The 25,159-nt window shown below is 46.0% G+C and overlaps 1 protein-coding gene and 1 pseudogene across 1 annotated transcript in view; one reads left to right on the plus strand and one right to left on the minus strand.

Moving 5' to 3' along the window:
• Positions 1-21,046, plus strand: part of LOC115459562 — a 205,410-nt pseudogene extending 184,364 nt beyond the window's left edge.
• Positions 21,047-21,951: 905 nt separating this feature from the next.
• LOC115459561 (nucleoside diphosphate kinase 7-like) overlaps positions 21,952-25,159 on the minus strand; it is a 542,835-nt gene continuing 539,627 nt past the window's right edge. Inside the window, exon 12 of the mRNA XM_030189374.1 lies at positions 21,952-23,682. Within this exon, the coding sequence (XP_030045234.1) occupies positions 23,650-23,682 (33 nt within the window). The 3' untranslated portion in view covers positions 21,952-23,649. The remainder of the gene's footprint in view (positions 23,683-25,159) is intronic.

Consider the following 25,159-nt stretch of genomic DNA (forward strand, 5'->3'; position numbering starts at 1 on the left):
TTCTCTGGTGGGCATGAGCAAAACATTAAGTCTATGTAGGATCTCGTTTTTCTGCAAATGTACTAATGTTATATAATGAAATGGACTAAATAGTGTATCTTCAGTCTCCAGTGGTGTATGTGCGTGGGATAGGAATATCCTGTCTCTCACCTGACGAAGAAGGCATGCCATATTATAATATCTGAAGTTAGGGATGCCCAAGCCCCCTTGTCTCCATCCTTCCAGCATATATTTCTGTTGCATCTTAGCACGCTTCTTAGCCCAGCAAAACCGAAACACTAGTCGATAAAAGTGTTTTATATCTTTCTTCAGCAACACTATAGGTAGGACCTGTAATGCATAAAGCCATCTCAGCAATATCACCATTTTAATGAGACAGATCCTCCCCATCAAAGACAGTGTTAGGGTGTCCCATGCATCTAACTGTTGAGCCGTCTGTTCCAGTAATTTTGTAACATTTAACTGATATAGCTCCTTTGGTTTAGATGGCAACTGAATACCCAAATACGTAAAAGAATTATTTGCCCGCTTCAAGGGGAACCCTCTCGGCCATAGGGTTTGTATGTCTACATTGATCGCGAGAGCTTCCGACTTATATATGTTTAATTTGAAGCCCGAATAGTCTCCATATTCTCGGATCACCTCTAAGAGATTACCCAAAGTCTCCTGCGGCTTCGTTATTATCATTAACAGGTCATCAGCAAACACGGCCAATTTGAATACCTGATTCTTAAGTTGTACCCCAGGAAGTGCAGTACAGCCGTACACATCTCTAATTAAGGGGTCTAATTGAAGCACAAAAAGCAAGGGAGACAGAGGGCACCCCTGCCTGGTTCCCCTGCTAATTTGAATTTCACCCGATACATTACCGTTTACCAGCACCTGTGCTCTAGGTGAATAATATAGTGCTCTGATCGCCTGCACAAAGCTACCATGAAAGCCCTATTTTTCTAGCACCGAATACAGAAAGGGCCACTCCACTCTATCAAATGCTTTTTCTGTGTCAAAACTTATCATTAAGTTATCATCCCTCCAAGGATGCCAGAATGCTTTGTATATTTTTTGTGATTGATCTACCTTGTACAAATCCTACCTGCGCTTTGTGAATAAGATGAGGTAGTACCCTACCCAATCTATTGGCTAAAATTTTAGCAAATAATTTTGCTTCTTGATTAATTAGTGAGATAGGTCTATAAGAAGTTACCAACTTTTCGTCACTTTTGGGTTTAGGAAACACCACTATCCGGGCTAAGTTTAAATGTGCAGGCATCTTGCCATTTGTTATCCACTCATTCCTTGTCATCAAGCAGATGAAGCCATTATGTATGGGTTGTGTCCATCAACCAGCAGGGGGAGATACTCAACTTTTCACAGTGTCTCATGGCCAGCTAGCTCCACTGCCTCTTCAGTATTCTCTATCTCCCCAAGCAGGGTGGCTGCAGCTTCTTCGAGCTCCATCAAAAATATGCCTGGGGGTGGCTCCTGGCTTGCCAGTTGTTAGCCGGGGTGTTAGAGGCTATAGCAGCTTCACTTTGAAGGCACATAGGTCAGCCCTTTCCCTGCCTTACCCATGCCCCCGTGGATGTGGACATATTAGCTTGCTTTTCCCTGTCCTTTCCCACTCAGTGGATGCAGGCACATTGGTTCGCCTTTCACTGCCTTTCCCACTTATCTGAGCCTCCGGAGTGAATTTATTTACCTCTTTTGCCTCTGCTTTCCTCACAGCATTAAAAAAAAAAAGTCGCGTCACGCTTTAGCGCAGCGATCTTGGAAAAGAGGTTTTTCTTGAGATTCTTCTGCAGGACCGGAGCTGTGATACTCGGTCTAGTGAGGTAAGAGTGTTTTCTGACTCCTCCGGGGTGGGCCCGCGATCGGGACATTTTTGGCGCGAACCACCATTTTGAATTTTACCGCCGTTTTTGGTGATGGCTGCGGAGACTGTAAAGCGCTGTTCTAAATGTGGCAAGCGCAAATCAGCAGCGGGGCTCTGTAAATTGTGCTGTACAGACGGTAGAGCCAGCCCGAGCATGGCGAGCGGCGATATTTCGCGCTCTGAGCTGGCAGCAGACGCCATTTTGGATTTTCCACATGGCGCGGAGAGTCCTGAATACGGGGGGGGGGGGGGGGGGTCCTCTGAGTGAGGCTTATAATACAGCTGATAGCCCTGGGCAGGATCCGGGCGGTCAGGGAGCAGTTTTCTCCCCTTATTTTGTTTTAATGCTGCATAAGGCATACATGCTTAAATGAGCTCTTCCACAGGGATCTTCGGAACCTCTGCCTACCCCCCCCCCCCCCCCCCGGTGGATCCTGGCCTTTTTGAGTTGGCTTTGCCTGTTTCTTATCCTCCTGATAAATGCAGAAGGGCTAATTCCCCTTCTGAGTGTGGCGCACCCCCCTTTCCACCCCCCCCCTCCCCATGGTCGGGCTATGAGGATTCTGAGGGGTCTGGCAGAGCTTCTTGGTCTGAGGAGCCAGAGTCGGGTGCAGAATTGCCACAGGATATTGATGATCCGTCTGCGGTGAGGATTTTCCACTGCGAGGAGCTGCCAGCGCTTATTTCAGATGCTTTACAAGCCCTCTCGATTGAAGATCCAGGGAGTGGCACAGCCTCCTCTGTTAATCCAAGGATGGCTAGTACCAGAAAGCCTGCTCGAGCCTTTCCTTTGCATGACTCCATCCAAGAGCTTATTTCGGCTCAATGGGCTGACCCCGAGGGACCTTTGAAGGTTGCCAGGGCTATGGGGCAATTATACCCTCTGAGTGAGGAACATTTGGCTCGCTTTGCAATGCCTAAAGTGGATGCCCTGGTCATGGCTGTGTCAAAGATAACTACCCTCCCTGTTGAAGGAGGTGTTGCCCTGAAGGATATTCAAGACCGCAGGCTTGATTCAGTTCTGAGGCAGTCCTTTGATTTGGCAGGTCTCACTGTTCGGGCGTCTGCATGCAGTTGTTATGCTGCTAGAGCCTGCCTGGCTTGGTTACAGCAGGCAGTGGAACAGCCCGGTGATGGAGCGGAGACCTTATCTGAAGTGGCTCTGCGGATGGAGTCGGCCTTGTCCTTTTTGGCTGACGCCCTTTATGATATGGTCAGAGCTTCGGCTAAACAAATGGCTGTAGAAGTGGCGGCTCGCCGCACTGTTTGGCTACGACATTGGGCGGCGGACATGGCCTCTAAGCAAAGGTTGGTGAAGTTGCCCTTTCAAGGCCTTCTCCTGTTTGGAGCTGGAAAACATTGTTAAAGGCCTGGGGGATTCCAAACCTCAGCGCTTGCCCGAAGATAGGCCGAAGCCTTCCTCTAAGGGTCAGGCGGTCCGCTCCTCTTACAGACCTCGCTTCCGTGAAGCTAGAAGGTACCGCCCGGGGCGTGCTGCTGGGTTCACTTCTCGTGCCCGCGTTCAGCAGAGAAACTCCTTTCGCTCGGACAAACGTTCCGCAGCTGCCGGTTCTAGGCCTGGAGTGCAGAGGCGACCCTCTCAATGATGGTGCGCCGGCCCCCTCCTCGTTTCCTGTCATCGGAGGAAGACTTTCCCTCTTTTTTGAGGAGTGGGCCAAAATCTCCGCAGATCAGTGGGTCTTGGACCTGATCAGAGACGGATACCGAATAGAATTCGATGCCCCGGTGAGAGACGTGTTTGTGGAGTCCTGATGCGGTTCTGCCACCAAACGGGCGGCAGTAGAGGAGACTACGCACAGTCTGTGCCAGATAGGGGCTGTGACCCCGGTGCCTCCCGCCGAACAAAGTCTAGGCCGCTACTCCATTTACTTTGTGGTGCCACGAAAAGGCGGGTCTTTTCGCCCGATCCTGGACTTAAAAGAGCTGAACAAGTCCTTAAGAGTGCGGCATTTTCACATGGAAACCCTGCGCTCCGTCATTGCGGCGGTACAGCCAGGAGAGTTTCTCACGTCTCTGGACCTGAAAGAAGCTTACTTGCACATACCAATTTGGCCCCCGCACCAAAAGTTTCTGCAGTTTGCAGTGTTGGGAAAACATTTCCAGTTTCGGGCCTTGCCTTTTGGCCTCGCCACAGCTCCCTGAACCTTCTCCAAGGTAATGGGGGTAGTAGCTGCTTTTCTCAGGTGAGAGGGTATCCGGGTTTACCCGTACCTAGACGACTGGCTCATCAGAGCAGACTCAGAAAAAGAGAGTCATCTAGCTACAGCCAGAGTGGTTTCAGTCCTTCAATCTCTGGGCTGGGTCGTCAATATGGCCAAAAGTTACCTGACCCCCTCGCAATCTCTAGAATATTTGGGGGCCAGGTTCAACACAGCCTCGGGCTAAGTGTTTCTTCCCGAGCAAAGGTGGTGCAAGCTTCAGAATCAGGTCCGTCTGCTCCTGAGGATGCCCCGCCCGCGAGCTTGGGACATTGTCCAGCTGTTGGGATCGATGACGGCCACCTTGGAAGTGGTGCCATGGGCGAGAGCGCACCTGACACCTCTACAGTATTCTCTACTTCTACGATGGTCTCCAGTATCTCAGGATTATCAGTGCAGACTTTCTTGGCTCCCTGCGGCCCGCCTCAGTATGGAGTGGTGCTCTCGGACAGCATGTTGCGGCGGGGAATGCCGCTGGCGCTCCCCGATTGGTGCCTGGTGGTGACAGATGCCAGCCTGAAGGGCTGGGGCGCACATTGCCAGGGGAAGCATGCCCAGGGTCTGTGGACGCCCGACGAGTCGGAGTGGTCTATCAACCGCCTGGAGTTGAAAGTGGTGTTTCTGGCTCTTCTGGCCTTTCAAGTGACCCTGGAAGGATTGGCTGTCCGAGTGATGTCGGACAGCAGTGGCCTACATAAATCGACAAGGCGGAACTCAGTGCAGAGCTCTAGCCACGCAGGCCGAACAAATTTGCCACTGGGCCGAGCTGCATCTACAGTTCCTGTCAGCAGCTCACATTGCAGGTCAGAGCAACGTGCAAGCTGACTATCTAAGCAGGCATCAGATCGATCCAGCGGAGTGGGAACTAGCAGACGAGGTATTCCTGCAGATATGTGCCAAATGGGGCAAGCCAGTGATGGATCTTATGGCGACCAGTTCCAATGCCAAAGTCCCGTGCTTCTTCAGCAGACGGAGGCATCCTCACTCTGCCAGGTTGGATGCCTTGGCTCAACCCTGGCCCCTGGGCTTGATGTATGTCTTCCCTCCGTGGCCCTTGATAGGGCGTGTGCTCCTGCGGATTCGGCTACATCCAGGAGAAGTGGTGCTCATCACCCCGGATTGGCCCAGGAGGCCTTGGTATGCGGACCTCCGACAGATGCTGTTGGAGGCTCCCTTTCCGTTACCTCTGGTTCCGCACCTGTTGTCACAGGGGCCGGTGGCCATGGAGGACGCCTGCTGCTTTGGTCTTATGGCATGGCGATTGAGAGGGCGCAATTGAGAGATAAAGGCTACTCAAATAAGGTAATTTCCACTCTCCTGCAGGCCCTTAAGCGCTCCACTTCTGTGGCTTATGCCAGGATTTGGCGCCAGTTTGAAGTCTGGTGTGTTTCAAGAGCGCTTTCTCCATTGCGGGCTCCTGTCTCGCCGATTCTGAACTTTTTGCAGGATGGTGTACACAAAGGCTTGGCCTATAATTCCCTGCGGGTGCAAGTGGCAGCATTGGCCTCCCTGCGTGGCAAGGTTAAAGGCGTGTCCTTAGTTGCTCATCCAGATGTGGCACGGTTTCTTAGAGGGGTGCTTCGGCTCCGTCCTCCTGTGTGGGCACCTTGTCCAGCTTGGAACCTGGGGTTAGTATTGAAGGCCCTTCAGGGGGCTCCCTTTGAACTGCTTCGGCGTGCTTCAGAGAAAGATTTGACACTGAAGGCCGTCTTTTTAGTGGCCATTACCTCGGCGAGACGGGTGTCAGAGCTCCAGGCGCTGTTCTGTAGAGACCCTTTTCTGCAATTCTCAGTCAGGGGTCACGGTTCGGACCGTGCCTTCCTTCATGCATAAGGTGGTTTCAGCGTTTCACCTAAACCAGCCTGTTTTTCTTCCCTCCTTTGTTGAGGAGGAGATTCCAGATTCATTTGGGCAGTTGCACCTTTTGGATGTGCGCAGGACTCTGTTGCAGTATCTGCAAATTACAAATGCTTTCAGGACCTCTGATCATCTTTTTGTGCTGTTTGCAGGTCCTCGCAGAGGATCTTCAGTGTCTAAAGCCACTATTGCCCGTTGGCTCAAAGAAGCTATCTTTTCAGCATATCTGCTGTCTGGCCGGGCTCCGCCTGAAGCCTTTAAGGCACATTCCACAAGAGCGATTTCCTCTTCCTGGGCGGAAACTGGAGCACTATCTCTTCAGCAGATTTGCAGTGCTGCAACATGGGCTTCTAAGCTCTCTTTCGCCTGACATTACAGGCTGGATGTGGCTGCCAGGAGGGATGCGCGTTTTGGAGCGTAGGTGCTAGCGCGTGGTGTGGCTTGTTCCCACCCTATTTAGGGATTGCTTTGTTACATCCCATACGTAATGGCTTCATCTGCTTGATGACAAGGAAGGGAAAATTAGGTTCTTACCTTGGTAATTTTCTTTCCTTTAGTCATAGCAGATGAAGCCATGAGATTCTGATTTTAGGTGCTGTTCTTGTTTCCTGAAGTTATATTGCTTCTTTGGGGAGTCGGAAAACAGTCTTCAGGATTCTTGTTTTGGGAGGATGAGTTTATTCCCTCCAGGAGGATGAGTTCATTCCCTTGTTAAGGGGCCATCGTTCGCTGTGAGGAAAGTTCATGTTATTCCCATTGCGGTTTGCCATACTGCTTTGGAAGCTTCAAATACTGAAGAGGCAGTGGAACTAGCTGGCCATGAGGCACTGTGAAAAGTTGAGTGCTCTCTATCTCCCCCTGCTGGTTGATGGACACAACCCATACGTAATGGCTTCATCTGCTATGACTAAAGGAAAGAAAATTACCAAGGTAAGAACCTAATTTTCCCTTAAATACCTTGACCAAAGTTGGAACAACCGAATCTCCCATCAGCTTATAAAATTTTGCTTTATATCCATCGGGGCCTGGGGCTTTACCTGACTTACTCTGAGCAATGGCCCAGGCGACCTCATCATCACTAACCTTGGCATTCAGGCGAATTCGGTCACTATTCTGCAATTTCAGGACTTGAATACCATCTAAGTATATCTCTCCCGTGAGGCCCTCCTGGTTTGATGCCGTATATAAACTCTGATAATATGTTTGAAAAGCGGACCTAATCTCTTGATTAGAGTGTATAAGTGTCCCCTCCGCAGTTTTAATAGTTGTTATGTTTCTGGAGGCATATTATGATGCTATAAGTTGGGCTAAATACTTGCCTCCTTTATTCCCATGTCTGTATAGTTGGAAGCGATAGTAGGCTTGAGATTTCAGTTCCCTCTCGTGTAATAAGGAATTCAGGGTTGTTTGCGTTACCAGCACTTCTTGACAAATTCTGTTACAAGGATTCAGGCCATACTGTCTGTTCAGTTTACCTAGTTGTTTTTCAAGCCTCACAATTTCTCTATCTCTTGTCCTTTTATATTGCATAACATAGCTTATTATTTCGCCTCTCAGGACTGCTTTCGCAGCCTCCCAGAGGCTAGTAGTTCCATTAACCGAACCCTCATTAAAATGCTTATACTCAGCCCACTTTGCGTGCAGAAATTCCCCAAACCGTGCATCTCTGAGCAAATATGTCGGAAACGTCCAGCTTTTTAATTTCTCTTCCTCCCCTCCTCCCATCCATTGCATGCTTACCACCGAGTGATCTGATATAACGCAGGGATCTATGTGTGCTTCTGTAATATCAGTCAGTAAAGTACGGGATGTTAGCAAGTAATCAATTCTAGACGATGTGCCGTGTGCTCTAGATTGATGTGTATATTCTTTGACTAATGGATGTAAGGTCCGCCAAATATCAAGTAAGTCAAGCGTTGTACAAAAATCCGGCAAACCCCTAGTACTTATCCTTCTTATATCAGTTGGAGGATGTGATCTATCTAATATTGGATCACAAGTCATATTAAAATCTCCTCCCACCAATATAGGCAATGTTTCTAGCTATGTGATTTGCTTAAGCAACTTCTTGTAAAATGTTAAATCTATTACATTAGGAGCATAGATACTGGCCAAAATTATTTTTTGCCTATTTAGTGTAACAATGCAAAGAATAAATCTACCCTCCGGATCTTTTATTGTTTTATGCACCTGAATTGCTATCCTTTTTCTAAATAGCAATGCCACCCCTCCTTTCCGGCCAAGAGCCGCTGATGCCACGTATTCAGCTACCCACCATTTAGCTAATTTGGTATGTTCAATATCTGACAAATGCGTTTCCTGAAGCATCACAATATCCGCCCCAATACGTTTGAGATGCCGCAAAATCTTTGATCTTTTAATTGGGGAGTGTATTCCTCCTACATTCCAAGATGCTACTTTAATCTGTTACCCTCCTGTGTCCAGCCATTCTATCCCCTGATTATCCATTACATCTAAGAGAAGCTAGCCCAGCCTCCAGCCCCTCTCCTCTGAATACCAGTCTCTCTCTACCTTTAGCACCAAGTTTTCTAATTGGTAATGAGTTAATCCCCTCCCCCCACCCCTGCTGTAGCCCTAGCCCACCCATCCCCCTATCCCTTCCATTCTCCCCCTCCCTATCCCTCTTGTTCTCTTTGTTCCCGAAGGAATCAGGTCACTTTCAACGCCCCTCCTCCCGTCATCTATAGCCTGCATCTCTTTTAATCACTCATCCTCTATCGTTCTGTTACTTGCGTATTCATTCTCCCAACCATTAACCCCTCTTCAATCCCAATCTAATACCTTCAAACCAGTGTCTCTGCCAGTCATGCATAACGTAATTAGCACCATCCTGCATTCCCCATTCTCATCTTTACTGCGTCTCCCCTTCTTTCAGCCATTCCCTGAACCATCAGATGTTTCTATTCACCCACACAATATGTTACACAGTTAGCAGAGTTATCAACCTGTCACCATTACATCAGGTCTATTAATTTACCGTCCACGGGAGTCCTTGCATTATATAAGTACTTATGGGAGAAGCGAAATTTCCTGCAGCCACCATAACATTATTGTAGCTGTCTGTTTATCCGACTCTCTCCATGTCGCTCAGCCAGCATCGGGCTCGGGTTGCAATCCAAAACACAATTCTCTTCTAGAGGGCTCCCTTACTGTCCACACTGTCTCCAGGGATCCTCAATGATCAAAACGCTCAGCAGTTGTCCTCTCTGTGCAATTCAAATGCTCTAATATCTCCGCTTCTCTCTCTACTGCTCAATTATAACATGCCTGCATATAATGCCTCTTAGCAAGCCTCCCACGTCTTGTAAGCTCTTGTAAATTAAACTCGCCCAGTATTATTATAACAAGATTAGTACCAGCTGCTGCACGTCAATAGTTTCCACATGTTCGGTGTCCTGCAAAACAATCTGTAACAGGCAGTCCGTATCACCAAAGCATGTCAGGGATATTATTGCCCCGCTTCCAATTGTTGTAGAAATGTCTGAGCCTCCTACACTGTATTAAACATCTTTGTGTCCGAGTGGTGAATTACTCTCAATTTCGCCGGGTATAACAGTGCAAATTCAACTTTCCGACTGACAAGTTCAGTACAGACTGGCGAAAAATTTTTCCTTTTCATTGCCACCACCGACGAGTAATCTTGAAAACATAACACTTTTCGATTCCCACTGTGCAGCTCTTTTCCACTCCTCAGAGCTTGCAAAATAGCGTTTTTATGGGAAAAGTTGAGGATTTTACATATAACCACCCGTGGTCTGCCATCCGACGGCTGTTTCTGGCCCAAACGATGTGCTCTCTCAATTTTTAATGGCCCTAGTGTCTCCGGTAGCTCTAATTCTTCTGCCAACCACTGTTCCAGGTACCTGCTCAGATCCCGATCTCCTTGCCCTTCAGCCAATCCTACAATGCGAAGATTGTTTCTCTGGGACCTATTTTCTAAGTCCTCAAGCTTGTCATTATAAGAGATAATTGTCTTTTTCAGCTGTTTTATTTCCGATTCTAAAGTACCAACTCGATCTTCTGTGTCGCTAGCTCTTTGTTGATAATGCGCCATATCCAGTTGTATTTGAGCTACGCTACTATGCAGCGATTCTAGTTTAGAATCCAACAAGCTAAGTTTGTTTTCCAAAATAGTTTCCATCGCATGGGTAACTTCGCCCACGATCTCGGCGGCCCATGCGGATCCCACCGCTGATGTTCCCGGGCTCGCCGGCGCCGCCATTTTGTCTCCAATCGGCCAACTTTTGTCTTTCTCTTTTCTAGCAGATTTAGTCGTCATACTCAGCAATATCTGCAATCAGCAGGTCTGCTCTTGTTTCACGCTATGATCCTCTCACAGGTAACGAGATAAACTCTCTTTCTGGGTGATTTTTTAGTAGCGATTCTTGAGGAGAAGGCAGGAGCAATTCGTCTAGCGTCTGCTCCTGTTCATAGCGTCACGTGACTCCCAGTAATTTCATTTTTGATGTGCATCCGATATGCGCACTGGAAAATATTTTTATTTTTTGCCATGTGGGTAGTAATCGGGTGGTAATCAGCATTTTATGCGCATAGACCATTATGCCCAGTTACCACATGAGACCTTACTGCTAGGTCAGTGGCTGGCGGTAAGGTCTCAGACTGAAAATGGATGCGCGGGCAATTTTCATTTTGCCACTCGTCCATTTTCGGCAAAACTTTTTGAATTTCAACAGTTTTTATTGAAGATTCAGCATGTTAACATAAACATAGGAATCAACATTTAGCAGTGAACTGATATAACACATTATTAAGAATACTCTTAAACTAGTAGCAACAATATATTCTAACAAGGTTCACCCTGCCCGCCCTACAAGCTGTATAATAGAACCAACAAAACAAATTCAGCCAACATTTAAACTTCCTTCCCCCCCTATGTTGACTCCTGAAGAGCTTTTGAAAACATGTTAGCATAGCAATTTCAATATGGCCCACAACTAGCAATTAAACTGTTCATATACATAGCATAGAAACTGGTATCCCAAATAGCACATTTATACCCCCCCTAATGCTCCCCCTCTTCTCCAAATCCCCCCTTCCCTCCTATCTCTACCCCCTCCCCCTCCCCTAATCCCCCATTCCAGACGATTCCGAACTCTTCAACATTAGAATTGGAAGGTGTTCCTCTAGTGGGTGGGGTAGTTAATTTCTGGTTCTTATATCCTACCCAGTCGATTAAGAATGGAGCTACGAGCCCCAGGGGCCAAGATACTAATATATGGTTTCCACTCTTGGTAGAATTTACGTTGTATTTTAGGTTTGTAATATGAGTCTCGCAGCTCCCCTAGTAGCAGAGCATGCCACCTGTTGCGCCATTGCCAAAACGACGGTGCTTCAGATTTTGTCCAATTGACCAATATGCATTTTTCCCCATTACACATGCTTTATATATTAGTATGTTATGATGTACAGTGTCATCTCCCATCAACAAGTCCTTTCCCAGAAGGGCTGACTCCGGTGTTAACACTACATTTCTAGCCAGGATGTCTCCTAAGTACTACTACTACTACTACTATTTAGCATTTCTATAGCGCTACAAGGCGTACGCAGCGCTGCACAAACATAGAAGAAAGACAGTCCCTGCTCAAAGAGCTTACAATCTAATAGACAAAAAATAAATAAAGTAAGCAAATCAAATCAATTAATGTGACGGGAAGGAAGAGAGGAGGGTAGGTGGAGGTGAGTGGTTACAAGTGGTTACGAGTCAAAAAGCAATGTTAAAGAGGTGGGCTTTCAGTCTAGATTTAAAGGTGGCCAAGGATGGGGCAAGACGTAGGGGCTCAGGAAGTTTATTCCAGGCGTAGGGTGCAGCGAGACAGAAGGCGCGAAGTCTGGAGTTGGCAGTAGTGGAGAAGGGAACAGATAAGAAGGATTTATCCATGGAGCGGAGTGCACGGGAAGGGGTGTAGGGAAGGACAAGTGTGGAGAGATACTGGGGAGCAGCAGAGTGAGTACATTTATAGGTTAGGTAGAAGAAGTTTGAACAGGATGCGAAAACGGATAGGGAGCCAGTGAAGGGTCTTGAGGAGAGGGGTAGTATGAGTAAAGCGACCCTGGCGGAAGACAAGACGGGCAGCAGAGTTTTGAACCGACTGGAGAGGGAAGAGGTGACTAAGTGGGAGGCCAGCAAGAAGCAGATTGCAGTAGTCTAAACGAGAGGTGACAAGGGTGTGGATGAGGGTTTTGGTAGAGTGCTTGGAAAGAAAGGGCGGATTTTACGGATGTTGTAAAGAAAGAAACGACAGGTCTTGGCAATCTGCTGGATATGAGCAGAGAAGGAGAGAGAAGAGTCAAAGATGGCCCCAAGGTTTCGAGCTGAGGAAACAGGGAGAATGAGAGAGCCATCAACACAAATAGAAAACGGGGGGAGCGGGGAGGTGGGTTTGGGGGGGAAAATGAGAAGCTCGGTTTTGGTCATATTTAATTTCAGGTGGCATTGAGACATCCAGACAGCAATGTCAGACAAGCACGCTGAAACTTTGGTTTGGATGCAAGGTGAGATATCAGGGGTAGAAAGGTAGATTTGGGAGTCATCAGCATAGAGATGGTAGGAAAAGCCATGGGATGAGATTAATGAACCAAGGGAAGAAGTGTAGATAGAAAAGAGGAGGGGACCAAGAACAGAACCCTGTGGTACGCCGACAGGCAGGGGGATAGAAGTAGAAGAGGATCCACCAGAGTGAACACTAAAGATGCGGAGGGAGAGGTAGGAAGAGAACCAGGAAAGGACAGAGCCCTGGAATCCAAGTGAGGACAGGGTATCGAGAAGTATGCTGTGATCGACAGTGTCAAAAGCAGCGGAAAGATCAAGAAGAATGAGGATGGAATATTGACCTCTGGATTTAGCCAGTAATAGGTCATTGGAGACTTTAGTAAGCGCAGTTTCGGTTTAGTGGAGAGGGCGAAAACCAGATTGTAGTGGGTCAAGAATAGCATGTGAGGAGAGAAAATCAAGGCAGCGGCGGTGAACAGCACGCTCAAGTAATTTGAAGAGAAAAGGAAGGAGGGAGATGGGTCGGTAATTAGAGGGACAAGTAGGGTCGAGTGAAGGCTTCTTAAGGAGAGGTGTGACCACAGCATGTTTAAAGGCAGCAGGGACAGTCGCAGTGGAAAGTGAGAGGTTGAGAATGTGACAGATAAAAGGAATAAGAGCAGGAGAGATGGCATTAAGAAGGTGGGTGGGAATGGGATCAGAGGAACAGGTGGTACATTTCCTCTGAATTTCGCAATCCGTGTCCAATAACTGCAGATCACCGTACAGGCCCATATAACATGATAATAAGTACAATGAGGGTCGCCACACCTGCTACAGGTGGATGATTCTGCTCTGCCCATTGTATACAATCTTGACAGCGATGTGTACGCCCTATATATGCTTCTTCCCTGACATTCCCTTAGCTCAGCACTACTGAGCCAGACCGTGATCTGCCTCAGGCTGCGTATCAGTGTGCTAACAGTAATCCTTTTCTGCAAATCCATTGTCCACTTCACTGCCAACTGATCAAGATTCTTCGGTGGACAGCTTTGTATGAGTCTTTTATGTAACACGGAAATAGACGCTGGGTCTGCGGTTGGTGTTTCATAAAGTTCCTTAAACTTGGAGGCCACATCAACTGCCAAATATTGTGAGGGCAATGCAACAATATAATGAGTTATCTGCGTAAAGGCAAATTTATCTGCCCATTCAAGGGGTCCAAAATTTAAAGATTCCAACTTTTAATGCGCCCTGTGTGGTCTACAAAATCATCTACCATAGGAAGTCCCCTTTCACTCCAGTCCCTAATACGCTTATTCTCCATTCCCAGTTGGAAATCCCCATTACCCCTAAGGGGTAATAGTCTACTAGTATGTGCATCAAATGACCAAAGTTTGGCTAATTCCCCCCATACCGTCTGTAAAGGGCGCACTAAATTACTTCTACGAAGGTGTATTGGCAAGCAGGAGGCCTCAGCTTGTAAAACATAATTCAAATGTAAAGGGCTTATCCAATCTGTTCCCATCTCCACCGGTGTATAGTGAGACGTTCCCTTCAGCTAATCCCCCAGGTGTCGTAACAAACAGGCTTTATTGTACCACCATAAATTTAAAATACCAAATCCACCTCTATGCCACCCCTCTAACATCCTTTCCATACTAATCTGTGGCCTTTTCTTGTTCCAAAGGAACTTGGATAACATACCCAGCAACTTTTTCCTTTCACCTGTAGTGAGGCACAGTGGTAAAGTTTGAAAACAGTAAGCCATTTAGGAAAGACGATCATATTAACAATGATATTCTCCCCAACAACGACACCGGTAACCCCTGTCCATCTGTCCAAAAGCTTTCTAGTATTGGAGAATAGCTTAGCGATGTTCAATTTATACAACTGCCTGGGATCCCCGGATAGCTGTATACCAAGATATTTGAAGGACGCGGAAGCTTTTTTTAGTGGGCAGTTGATCTGAGTCCATTCCATGTCCGAAAGGTATAGAGTCTGAACCTCTGATTTATCTAGATTAATACAAAAACCCGAATAATCTCAGAATTCCTCAAGATCTCCAGAAGCGCTGCTAGGGGAGGTCCGAGGGTCTGTAATATCACCAGTAAATCATCTGCAAAGGCCGCTATTTTAAATTGCTCTCGCCCCACTACCACTCCCCTCACTTCCTCCATACCCATGATGTCTCGAATAAGCGGATCCATGACCAATGCGAATAGAAGAGGTGAGAGAGGGCAACTCTGCCGTGTGCCCCTCGCTATTGGAAAGGAATCCGAAAAAATCCTGTTGACTGCAACTTCTGCTAACGGATTTTTCTATAAGGTTTGTATAGCCTCAGTAAAATATCCCCTTATTCCATATGCCTCCAAGGTCGCGAACATGAACGTCCAATGAACACGATCGAACGCTTTTTCAGCGTCGAAGCTCACCAGGAGCGAAGGCAATGATTTCCTCTGTATTTCTTCTACAGCTAGCAAGATCTTTCTCATGTTTCGTGCCACCGACCTATCTCGCACAAATTCTACTTGTGGTGTCGCGATTAAAGACGGTAATACTCTGGCAAGTCTATTCGCCAATATTTTAGCAAGTAACTTTGCTTCAAACAGTAATAAGGAGATAGGTCGATATGATCGGCAAAACTTTTTAAAAAAGGCATTTTTTACAGGTGCACTGAAAAATGATTCTGCGTGCAACCAAAACACACATCTACACTACCGCAGGCCATTTTTCAGCACACCTTAGTAAAAGGGCCCTTGATTATAGTGTGGTTAAAGAGTTGAAAGCTGCAGGTGAGCTTGAAAGATTATGAGGATGGGAATAATTGGCAATTGGAACTCTGGGATCTAAGAATGGTTTGGATGACAACTAGATGTTCAGCATTTTATTCAGGAAAAAGAAAAATTGTCTGAGTAAAATAAATTCTAGTTGCCTTCTGTGATGATATTTGAGCTAAAGAAGTTAGTGATAGTATGATATAGCTGTTTTGGGTGAATTCTATTAAAAATATACCAGCTGAGAAAAGTTTTATTTTTCTACAGAGAGAATACATACCTTGCAGGCATTATAGTATTCCTTACAGATTTGAATATTCATGGAGGTATTATTTTATTTTTTTTTGCCTTCTCTTTGCTTACATAATGGGCTTATTTTCTAAGTAACTGCAATCCATAAGTGGTACCATAGGTGATTGTAACTGTTTTTGATGGAATATCCCCTTAAGGAACTTCCTTTAGAGCTAACTTTAACATGAAGCTGTACTACTACTACTACTTATCACTTCTATAGCGCTACAAGGCATACGCAGTGCTGTACACCATACAGGACAGGGGTTCCCAAACTTTTCGGCTCATGGCACCCTTAGTGTCCAAGCAATTTTTTGCAACCCCCACTCCATCCACATGGGTCTCGTACACCCCCATGGCCACATGGGCCTCCATGCACCCCTTCCAGCCACAATGGGTCTCCGCAGTCCCCCAGCCAGTCTCCCTTTCCCTGCAGCCCCTTCTTCCAGAAAGTCCAGCACACCATTCCTACAGCCACTTTCCTCCCTTACATCCAGGACACCTATGCCTTCCCCAAATCCAGCATTGCTAGCTACCTTTCTTCCTGCATATCTAGGATCACTGCCACATCTTTCTCCTTCCCCTGCCGCCCCTGCAGTGCTTGCAGCTTATGTTTTCTGGCTGTCCGCGATTCACACAGGCAGGCACTCCAGGGCCTTCCCAGTTTGCCGCATCTGGCCCTCTCTGATGCAACTTCCTGTTGTGAGGGCTGGATGTGGCAGAGGGAAGTCCCTGCAGTGCCTGTGTGAATTGCGGACGGCCTGAAAATGTAAGCTGCAAGCACTGCAGTGGTGGGGGAAGAAGCAGGAAACGGCAGATTCTGGACCTGCGGGACAGGAAAGTAAGGAGCGATGCTCAATTGTGGGCGGTGGGAGGTCAAGATGTGCTGCAGCACCCCTGAGAATTCACTGTGGCACACCAGGGTGCCACGGTGCACATTTTGGGAAACGCTGCTCTAGGAAGTAGCCTGTGTCTCAAGGGAGTGCAAAGGTGTGCGTTGAGGGTGGGGGGAGATTTGGAACCAACTCATTAATACCTACCTTGTGAAGCCTCCTAGAGTCTTTTTACCTTTGAAGTGGCTCCTAAAGTCAGAAAGATCAACTGGAAAAGAGACCAGAAAGTGATCTGACCTGAACAGTGGGGTAAAGGTGACTTCATTTCTTATTAAAGGAAGCAGAAGAGAAAACAAATTCAAGAGAGTCCTTAGTTTTACGAGTAAGAGCATGAATGTATTATAGAATGTTGAAGTTTCACATAAATGATACAAATACTTTATCATCTGGTTTCTGAGGGTCATCAGCATAAATATTAAGTTCCAAGAATTATATTGGTGGAGTGAGAAAGTGAATCAGATTCTGAACCTGCGATGCTAGATGTAGTTCATCTAAAGAGGGATGGGTGAGATCAGCATGATGAGAATAATACATAGCATAAAAATTATTGGAGAAATGTACCAGAAGTACTTCAGTGGAGACTTTGGTTGGTCAACATAGAGAAAAGTGACTCTGTCTTTTTGTTTAGGAGAAATTAGGAGCAGTCTCTTATCTGTTGTAAGAGTTTTCAGCCCCTTTAAGCCAGATTTCAGTTAGGCATTGTGGAAATGTGAAAGAGGGTGGGCCCAGTGCCAAATAAGTTTTAGCAACATAGTAGTTGCAGGTACAGAGAAAGAGCATTTATTAAAGCTGGTAGGTTAGGGGTCCTGTTTTATTCATAGATAGGAGGGAAAGGCAACAAAAGAGAAGTTCGTAAATTTAACACTGTCTTTGTGTGGCCTGCTTCTGCAGGGCCAGGGCCGCTGAGAGACTGGGCTTGGCCCGTTCCCTCCCCCGAGGTCGTTGTCGTCACCGCCACCCCCTTCCATCCACTATCGGGCCAGGCCCCCCTGAATTCAAATCATATTGCCTCACCTCGACCTCGCTCCGTGGAAAGAAGTGCACCAGGGGCAGTTTGCAGATCGCCATCCCTTCAGGCCTTCCCTCCCTATGCCTGCCCTTGTGATGAGGGTGGGACACAGGGAGGGAAGGCCCGAAGGGAGGCGATCTGCAGACTGCCGCTGCTGCGCTCTTTCACACGGAGCGAGGTCGAGGTGAGGCGCCATGATTTGAATTCAGGGGGGACCAGCCCCGGTGGTGGATAGAGGGGGGGTGTGTGGAGGGGACAGAGGCGCTGGGCCCCTCTTGGAGGCCCGGGGAATTTTGTACCCCCTGCCCCCCCTCTTGGCGGGCCTGAGCAGGGCCATGGTGTACCTTATGGCCTCTCAGTCCAGCAGCACACTTTACTTGTCCTTGGCATGGTTCCTCAAAGTTTTCAGGGCAGTCTTTAGCAATTAGGTCAAAGTACAAAATCTACAAGGTTCCCAGTGGAGCTTGGCCTACCTGACAGTAGCATTGGCAATTCACAAATAAGTGGTGGAGGCATATGCCATGGGGCGTAGTTGCTTCCTGCTGGCCCTCCTTAACATAGCTATGGCACAGTGTCCCACTGTCCTCTCTGCCCGAGACCTGGGTCCATCCAGGGCACCCATTTCTCCCTCGTCATCTTTATCTTTCACCATCTTCCTCAGTTCTATCATCCAGCCTATTAGCTTCAGGGTCTGAACTCAGGGCTTCCTGATCATCCGCATCAAATCCATCATCAGTGGCATCCTCATCCGGCTCCTCTTTCTCCATGACAGTCCGTCATCCAAGGGCTAAGCTTAGCAACTCGCAAAGGCCTATGGGTACCGGGAGCTCAGCTCCAGGGACTTGCCCTATCATCTACCCACCCATGCCCAGCAAGTCTCTCCCCTTCCCCCTCTACCCACCCATGCTCAGCAAGTCTCTCCCCTGCCCCCTCTACCCACCCATGCCCAGCAAGTCTCTGCCCTGCCCCCCTCTACCCATTCATGCAATTTTCTTCCTTGCCCCCTCTACCCATCCATACCCAGCGATTCTCCTCCCTCCCCTGCCCTTCCCTGCCGCTCCGAAGCATGTCCAACGATGTCCTTTGCCCCCACCCTCCCCTCCCGCTCCCATCCGTCTTTTTTTAATTACCTCCGTCGAAGCGCGCGCTATTTAAAGCCCTGCTGCGTGCTGGCCGTCTCCAGGCTTCCCCTGCTTGCTTCGGATGATGTTCGTGCCTTAGTCCCCGCCTTCGTGAAAAAGGAAATGATGTCAGAATGAAGGCGGGACTAAGGCATGAACATCATCCGAAGCAAGCAGGGGAAGCCTGGAGACGGCCAGCACGCAGCAGGGCTTTAAATAGCGCGCGCTTCGACTGAGGTAATTAAAAAAAGACGGATGGGAGCGGGAGGGGAGGGTGGGGGCGAAGGACATGGTTGGACATGCTTCGGAGCGGCAGGGGAGGTAAGCATGGCCTGTGATGGTGCCCTCCTGCCATGCTTACCTCCCGTAATGGAGCCGGCTCGCCCCCAACAACAACCGGCTCACAAGAGCTGTCAAAATTTAACAAGCGGCTCTTGCGAGCCGGCTCCAGCACACCACTGGTCACAGCCACACAGTAGTTGCAGGTAAAGGGAAAGAACATTTATTAAAGCTGGTAGGTCAGGGGTCCTGTTCTGTTCCCAGGTAGGAGGAAAAAGGCAACATAAAACTAGTCTGTAAATATAACAATGTTCTCGTGTGGCCTGCTTCTGCAGGGCCACAATTTACTTTATGGCTTCTCAGTCCAGCAGTACACTTTATTTGACCCTGGTCTGGTTCCTCAAAGTTATCAGGGCAGTGTCTAGCAATTACTCAGTTCAACATACAAAATCTGCAAGGTTCCCAGTGGAGCTTGGCCTACCTGAATGTAGCAGTGGCAGTTCACTTTTAAGTATTGGAGGTACATGCCGTGGAGCATTGCTGCTTCCCGCTGGGCTTCCTTAATCTAGCTATGGCCTCAGTTTATATACTCCCTATGCCCTTCTGGTTCCTCCCTTCCCGGGTCACTTCCTCCTTAGGTGGGACTATGGAGTTTAAGGTAGCTCTGACACTGTGAGGGAGCACTATTAACAGAGAGGGGCAACATCCTATAGGCTCTCACAGGCACAAAAACTGAGGGTTATATTTGCAAATCAGGTTGGAGAATCAAGTGCTATTTGTTTCTCAGAAAGCAAAACTTCAACAGCCCTGTCTTTTCTGGAAATGCAGGTCAATTCAAGCTTTTAGCATCCCTAAACAACTGTGTTAGAGGGCATCTTCCTCTTGCGAGAAATGCACATTCTGTCTTTCCTCAGAAAATACTTAGATATAGCTTCAGTAGTTTCAAGGAATGGAACTGTGGCATGGCTCTGAAAAAGTGGAGTAGAGAGGTGATGCAAGCTTGAGGGAGAAGTGAAACGACCCTGTTGTGAGGAAGTATGGGGCAGTGAAGAGATGGGTGAGCCAAACCTTATAAAGAGGAAAAGTGAGAACCTTATGGGGAGAGGAACTGAGAGGGAAGCAGAGCAGGTTTGGATGGCAAAGATATTACATACCCTTGCCTCCAAATATGTCAAACTTTGCCTACAAACAGGTAAGGAGGGAGGAGGAAAATAAGAGAAGAAAGATTTAGGATGAAGATGATATTAGGAAGAAGAAAGAGAAAAGGAAGTTAAGAAAGAAATGGAGATGGGCTGAGGGATAGTGTGTGTGGTGTGGAGAGAAGAAAAATTGTTAATGGCTGGTTAGGATGGAGAGTATGTGGGGTATATGGACCAGGTCTGACTGGAGAGGAAAAAAAAGTGTGTGCTGTGGATGAGTTGAGGTTGGAGGAATAAAGAGACTTTCATTGCTTCCAGAGCTCTTTTTTTAGCCACAAGTTCTCCTCTGCTCCGCTCTGTACATTTAAAATATGGCCTTGATCCTCCTTGCTTTGTTTTTACTTTTTCTTTGGCTGGGGTAATTTTTGTTGAGTTTAACTTCCCCAAACATTTTGAAAAGGTGGCTCCTATGCTAGTGATTAATCATTATTTGGGTGTTTCTGGTCAACTGCTGCTGTCAGTTATATGCAGAAAGCGCCTCAATCCAGCTCTAACAAACTTTCATAACATCATTGCAGTTTGATATGCAGCCTGACTTGTTAATGGGAACTTTGTGTAGGTTATGTGTTACTGTACAAATTCAACCTTAACGCATGACAAACTCTGCACAAGAATTAAGTAGTTTTCCCATGTGGAAATACACTGGAAGACTGTATAATCAAACAAATAATTGCTTATGATTTGTATTCCTTCTTTTTGTTTCTTTTGTAGAAAGAAGAAGATGCGGACAAAATTGGACCTGTAGAATATTTTGGGATGAATGGTGCAGCTGGTTTCCCCCTGCAGTACTACCCCTATTATGGCAAACTTCTACAGCCTAAGTATTTGCAGCCCCTGCTGGCTGTACAGTTCACTAATATTACCCACAACACTGAGGTCCGCATTGAGTGCAAAGCCTATGGTGAGAACATCCAATACAATGATAAGGACCGCTTCCAGGGACGCTTTGATGTCAAATTTGACATAAAGAACAGCTGATCACAAGCACAACCCATTTACCATAATAAAACAAAAAAAGAAAAACCTACTAGTCTTGAACAAACTGTCATACATATGGGACCTACACTTAATCTTTCTGCTTTACACTAGCTTTCTGCATTTACTAGGTTAGAATGTAAATTTAAAGTGTAGCAATATTGTGACAAATATTTATTCTACTGTAAATGACAAAGACAATGAACATGTACTTGAGCCTTTGGGACATGCCCATTTCTACTGTAAATTATGATTCCATAACTGACATAGTCAGCAGTGTATTTGGCCCCTAAGTATTGCTGCCTTGTGTATTTTATTTGTAGGTGTTCAGTAGTATAGGTACAGACTCTGGTAATTTTATTTTCTAGTCATGTTATACTGTATTTGTTTTCTACTTTGTGAACAAGGCTTGCAGTCCAAGGTGTACATACTCAGTAACGGGGAGAAAACTAGCATGGTATTTTTTTTTCTCAAAGCAGCAGTTCCATGTACACAGATATATAGGTAGATGAATGTCCTATCTATCTGTCTGTGTATTTAGTTAGCCTAGCGTCTCAGTTTTGAAGGTAATTTTATAACAGGGCACCTAGGCTGTCCAGGCAGATAGGAAAGGTGTTATGCTTTTTTTAAATTATTTTTTTAATAAAAGCAACATATATGCCTATGTGCCTTTAGAAAATTACCCTATGAAAAGTAGGCATACACATGTACATCTGCTCTGAGGCAGTTGTAAATTATGTGTCTGCATGTACTAGTAAGAATCGGCACATATGTATGTATTTTATAAAAGAAACCACTTTGTTGCCTCTGGTGTAAGGGTAGTATAGCAGATTTGTGAATAAACTAAACTACAGTACTTGCATACATGCCAATGCCATCCATGCTCTGCCTATTTTCTAACCCCCTCCCTCCTCCCCCCCAGAATGCCTGCACATACAGTGACATACAGTGCATAGAAGTAGCCCCTATGATTTCTCTGTGACTACTTCTACATGCCTTGGGCAATTTTATAAGAACCTAGTTGAGTGTGTAAAACATTTTTCCACATATTCAAGTCCCTTATAAAATTACCTCCTTTGTGTTTAGTTCTACTGAGGAAGATCATGTGCTTTAATCTGAAGCAAAAATTAAGTATGCAAGGAACCCGCTTTGGCTTCTTCAAGAATAACTGGAATGAAAGCAGAAGCAAATGAGAATGCACATGATTCCCATGCAAACAGGAGGTAGCTGCCTTTAATTAGACATCCTGAGGGCACATGCTTCCTTCATAGAATGCTAGCGTAACCGTGTTGGTGTGCCTAACCTTTAGGTACCCACAGTTACACCAGCCTTAGAGTGCCTGCATGTAACATACAGAATTATGTAAGTTGAAGCTCTGCCCATGTGTATGCCCCCTTGGAAATATGCACTATGCAAGATAGTCACATATTTACAGAATAGCACTTAGGCAGCATTCTGGTATATATGTGCATAAGTGCTCACCTAAGCAATTCTGTAATCTAGATGCTGCATTTATGTGCACTCAAATCCCTAGAATGCTCGCTGTTATGTGCATATGTATGCAAATACCCGCTTAACTTGAATAGCACATATTCTGAAAGTTACACAAATCCCTGCACATTTCAGCTCTACGGCTGGTGTACCTGTGGGTGCCTACAAAAGGCGTTGATACTGGATTATGATTGTGTTCTATAATGGAACCTGGGTGCCTAGGTTCCGTTATATAATAGTGTCCTATCATATGGTCTTGGGTGATCTAAAAATGGAGCTCACTTCTAGAATTGCCTCCCATATGGTTATTGCTTCAGTTCCTAGAACAACAAAGAGCTGAAGATGTATCAGGCTCCTTCTCCTACTTTGTATTTCATTTTTGTTTAATAGACTAGTTACAGTGCTATATGGTACCACTAGCAGTCAGTGCTAGAACAGTTTCAGTAAATTGTTAGTTGGCATGGAAGTGTTGCTTTTAAAGAAAAGCCACTACTATTGAGCACTCCATATTTTTCTTTCTTGTGGTGTTAGCCTCTTTTATTTGTAATGAGCAGACTATATATTTTTCCATTTGTCTTCTCTGAAATGCAAAGATGATGGGTTGCACTCTGCTTTGTATTTAATGCTTTTTATAGTGTCTCATTTTCTCCTTGTCCTCCAGTATGCTCTGAAGGTGTGCAAGAGACCAATGTCAGATGGTCAGTTTTGCCAGCAATACAGATACTTATTTTGCTTTATATATTATGTTTTTTTTTCTGGAGACATCACAGTTTGGTGCTCTCTTTATGAATGTTTTAAACCATTGTCATGGTGCAAAAATGTTATATTTATGTAGTTGTATAATTTTTTTTTTCTTCTGCAAAATGAAGACATGTAACGAATGAAATAAAACCAAAGCCACTTGTTGAGAATAAACCTAAACCTTTAGTTTGAACTTTATATAAATCAATGCAGTACCCCCATAGGATGCTGTTAAATGTTGTCTAATGTGCAAAAATCAATGTTATAACATCTGTAATCTTCAGCAGAGGTACAGTGCTCTTGTTCTTGTTTTCAGTCCAAACATCAGACAATAAATGAATGAACACATTTCCACTTGTCTGTCTCTCGCTCACTTGAAGAGAAGGAATAAGTAACCAAAGCTAGAAATTATATTAGTTGTTCAGAATCTTGAAAAAGTACTGGACCTGAAAAAGGAAAAGAGTACCATTCAGAAGTGCAGTCTTTTATAGTTTATTAGAACAGCTTATGATAATGAAATCTAAGTTGGTCTTTATCTCCCTAACCCCCATTCTGTCAAGAAAAGCTCTTGATCTGATTTGAATTTTTGGCATAGTTGCCAAATGTGGTTTAAGGGAGGTGGTTACCTACCTACTCATTTCACAAATGCTACCCCCATGGCTGTCAGATGGTAATACATTTTGGTCGCTATCACACCAACATCATATTAGGATTGGCCAGTAGGGGGGAATGCAGTGGACTGAAGTTAGATGCCAGAATGATGTGTACTAAATGCAAATTCAGTATTGGCAATTACTAGTGTAAATCTGCAATTATGCGCCTAACTTTAGGGGCAAACAATGCTAGTTCAGTGGTTGTTGTAAATGCTTCTGCCTAACAGATGTCGGTTAGGTGCTTAACTGACAGTATACTCTGAGGCATATTTTCAAAGCACCTTCCAAAATTCCATAGGTTTCTATGGAACTTTGGAAGGCTAAGTGATTTGAAAATATGCCTCTCTATAACCTTTGCGCGTAAGTGCTAGGCACATCCCGACTTGCCCAGGACCACAGCCCTTGAAGCTGCACACATTTAGCATTTTTAATTTGTAGAATACCGATAAGGGCAGTTACGCGTGTAACTGAAAATTAGTGCCAATTAGCACCAAGAATAGCCAATTATTGGTTAATACCAATTAGCAGCTAATTTAACAATTAAGATGCACATAACTGGCACCATTCTATAACATGTGCATGCAACTTTATGTGCTAAGCATGAGAGCAAGTTTAGAGACTTAGGGGAAAACAGGGTAATTCTATAACAGGGAACCTAGGATAGAGGGTAAGCAAGGTGCCTATTTCAAGCCTATACCATAAAGAAAAGTAGGTGTCTTCTTTATAGAATACTAATGCAAATGGCAGAAAACGTGCTTACGTTAAGGCATGACTGTTTACAACAGTTGTAGTAGTGGAGGAGTATCCTAATGGTTAGTGCAGTGGGCTTTGATCCTGGAAACCTGGGTTTAATTCCTATTGCAGCTCCTTGTGACCTTGGGGAAGTCACTTAACCCTCCATTGCCCCAGGTCCTCTAGGGAGAGGTAAAGTACCTGCATATAATGTGTACAGTGCTTCACATGTCTAGTAGCGCCAGTGCTTTTTTTGCACCGGTACGGTTTACCGGCACTTTTCCCCCTATCTTGCTCATCTCCCCAATCTCCCGCGGCCACGTTTACCCTATAAGCAGCAGCAGCACCGCAGGCACAGCATTGCAAGTGCGAGGCTATGACATACGCTGTTATCTCAGCAGATCCCCTGCCCCGGAACAGGAAGTTGACATCAGAAGGGCAGGGGATCGGCAGAGCCAACAGTGTGCGTCTGAGCAGTGTGGCCTCACACCTTTCTCTTCTTGATTTTCCCACTGCTGGAATTGCTGGATGGGGTGAG

This window comes from Microcaecilia unicolor, unplaced genomic scaffold, assembly GCF_901765095.1.
Source record: "Microcaecilia unicolor unplaced genomic scaffold, aMicUni1.1, whole genome shotgun sequence".
Taxonomy (NCBI): Eukaryota; Metazoa; Chordata; class Amphibia; order Gymnophiona; family Siphonopidae; genus Microcaecilia; species Microcaecilia unicolor.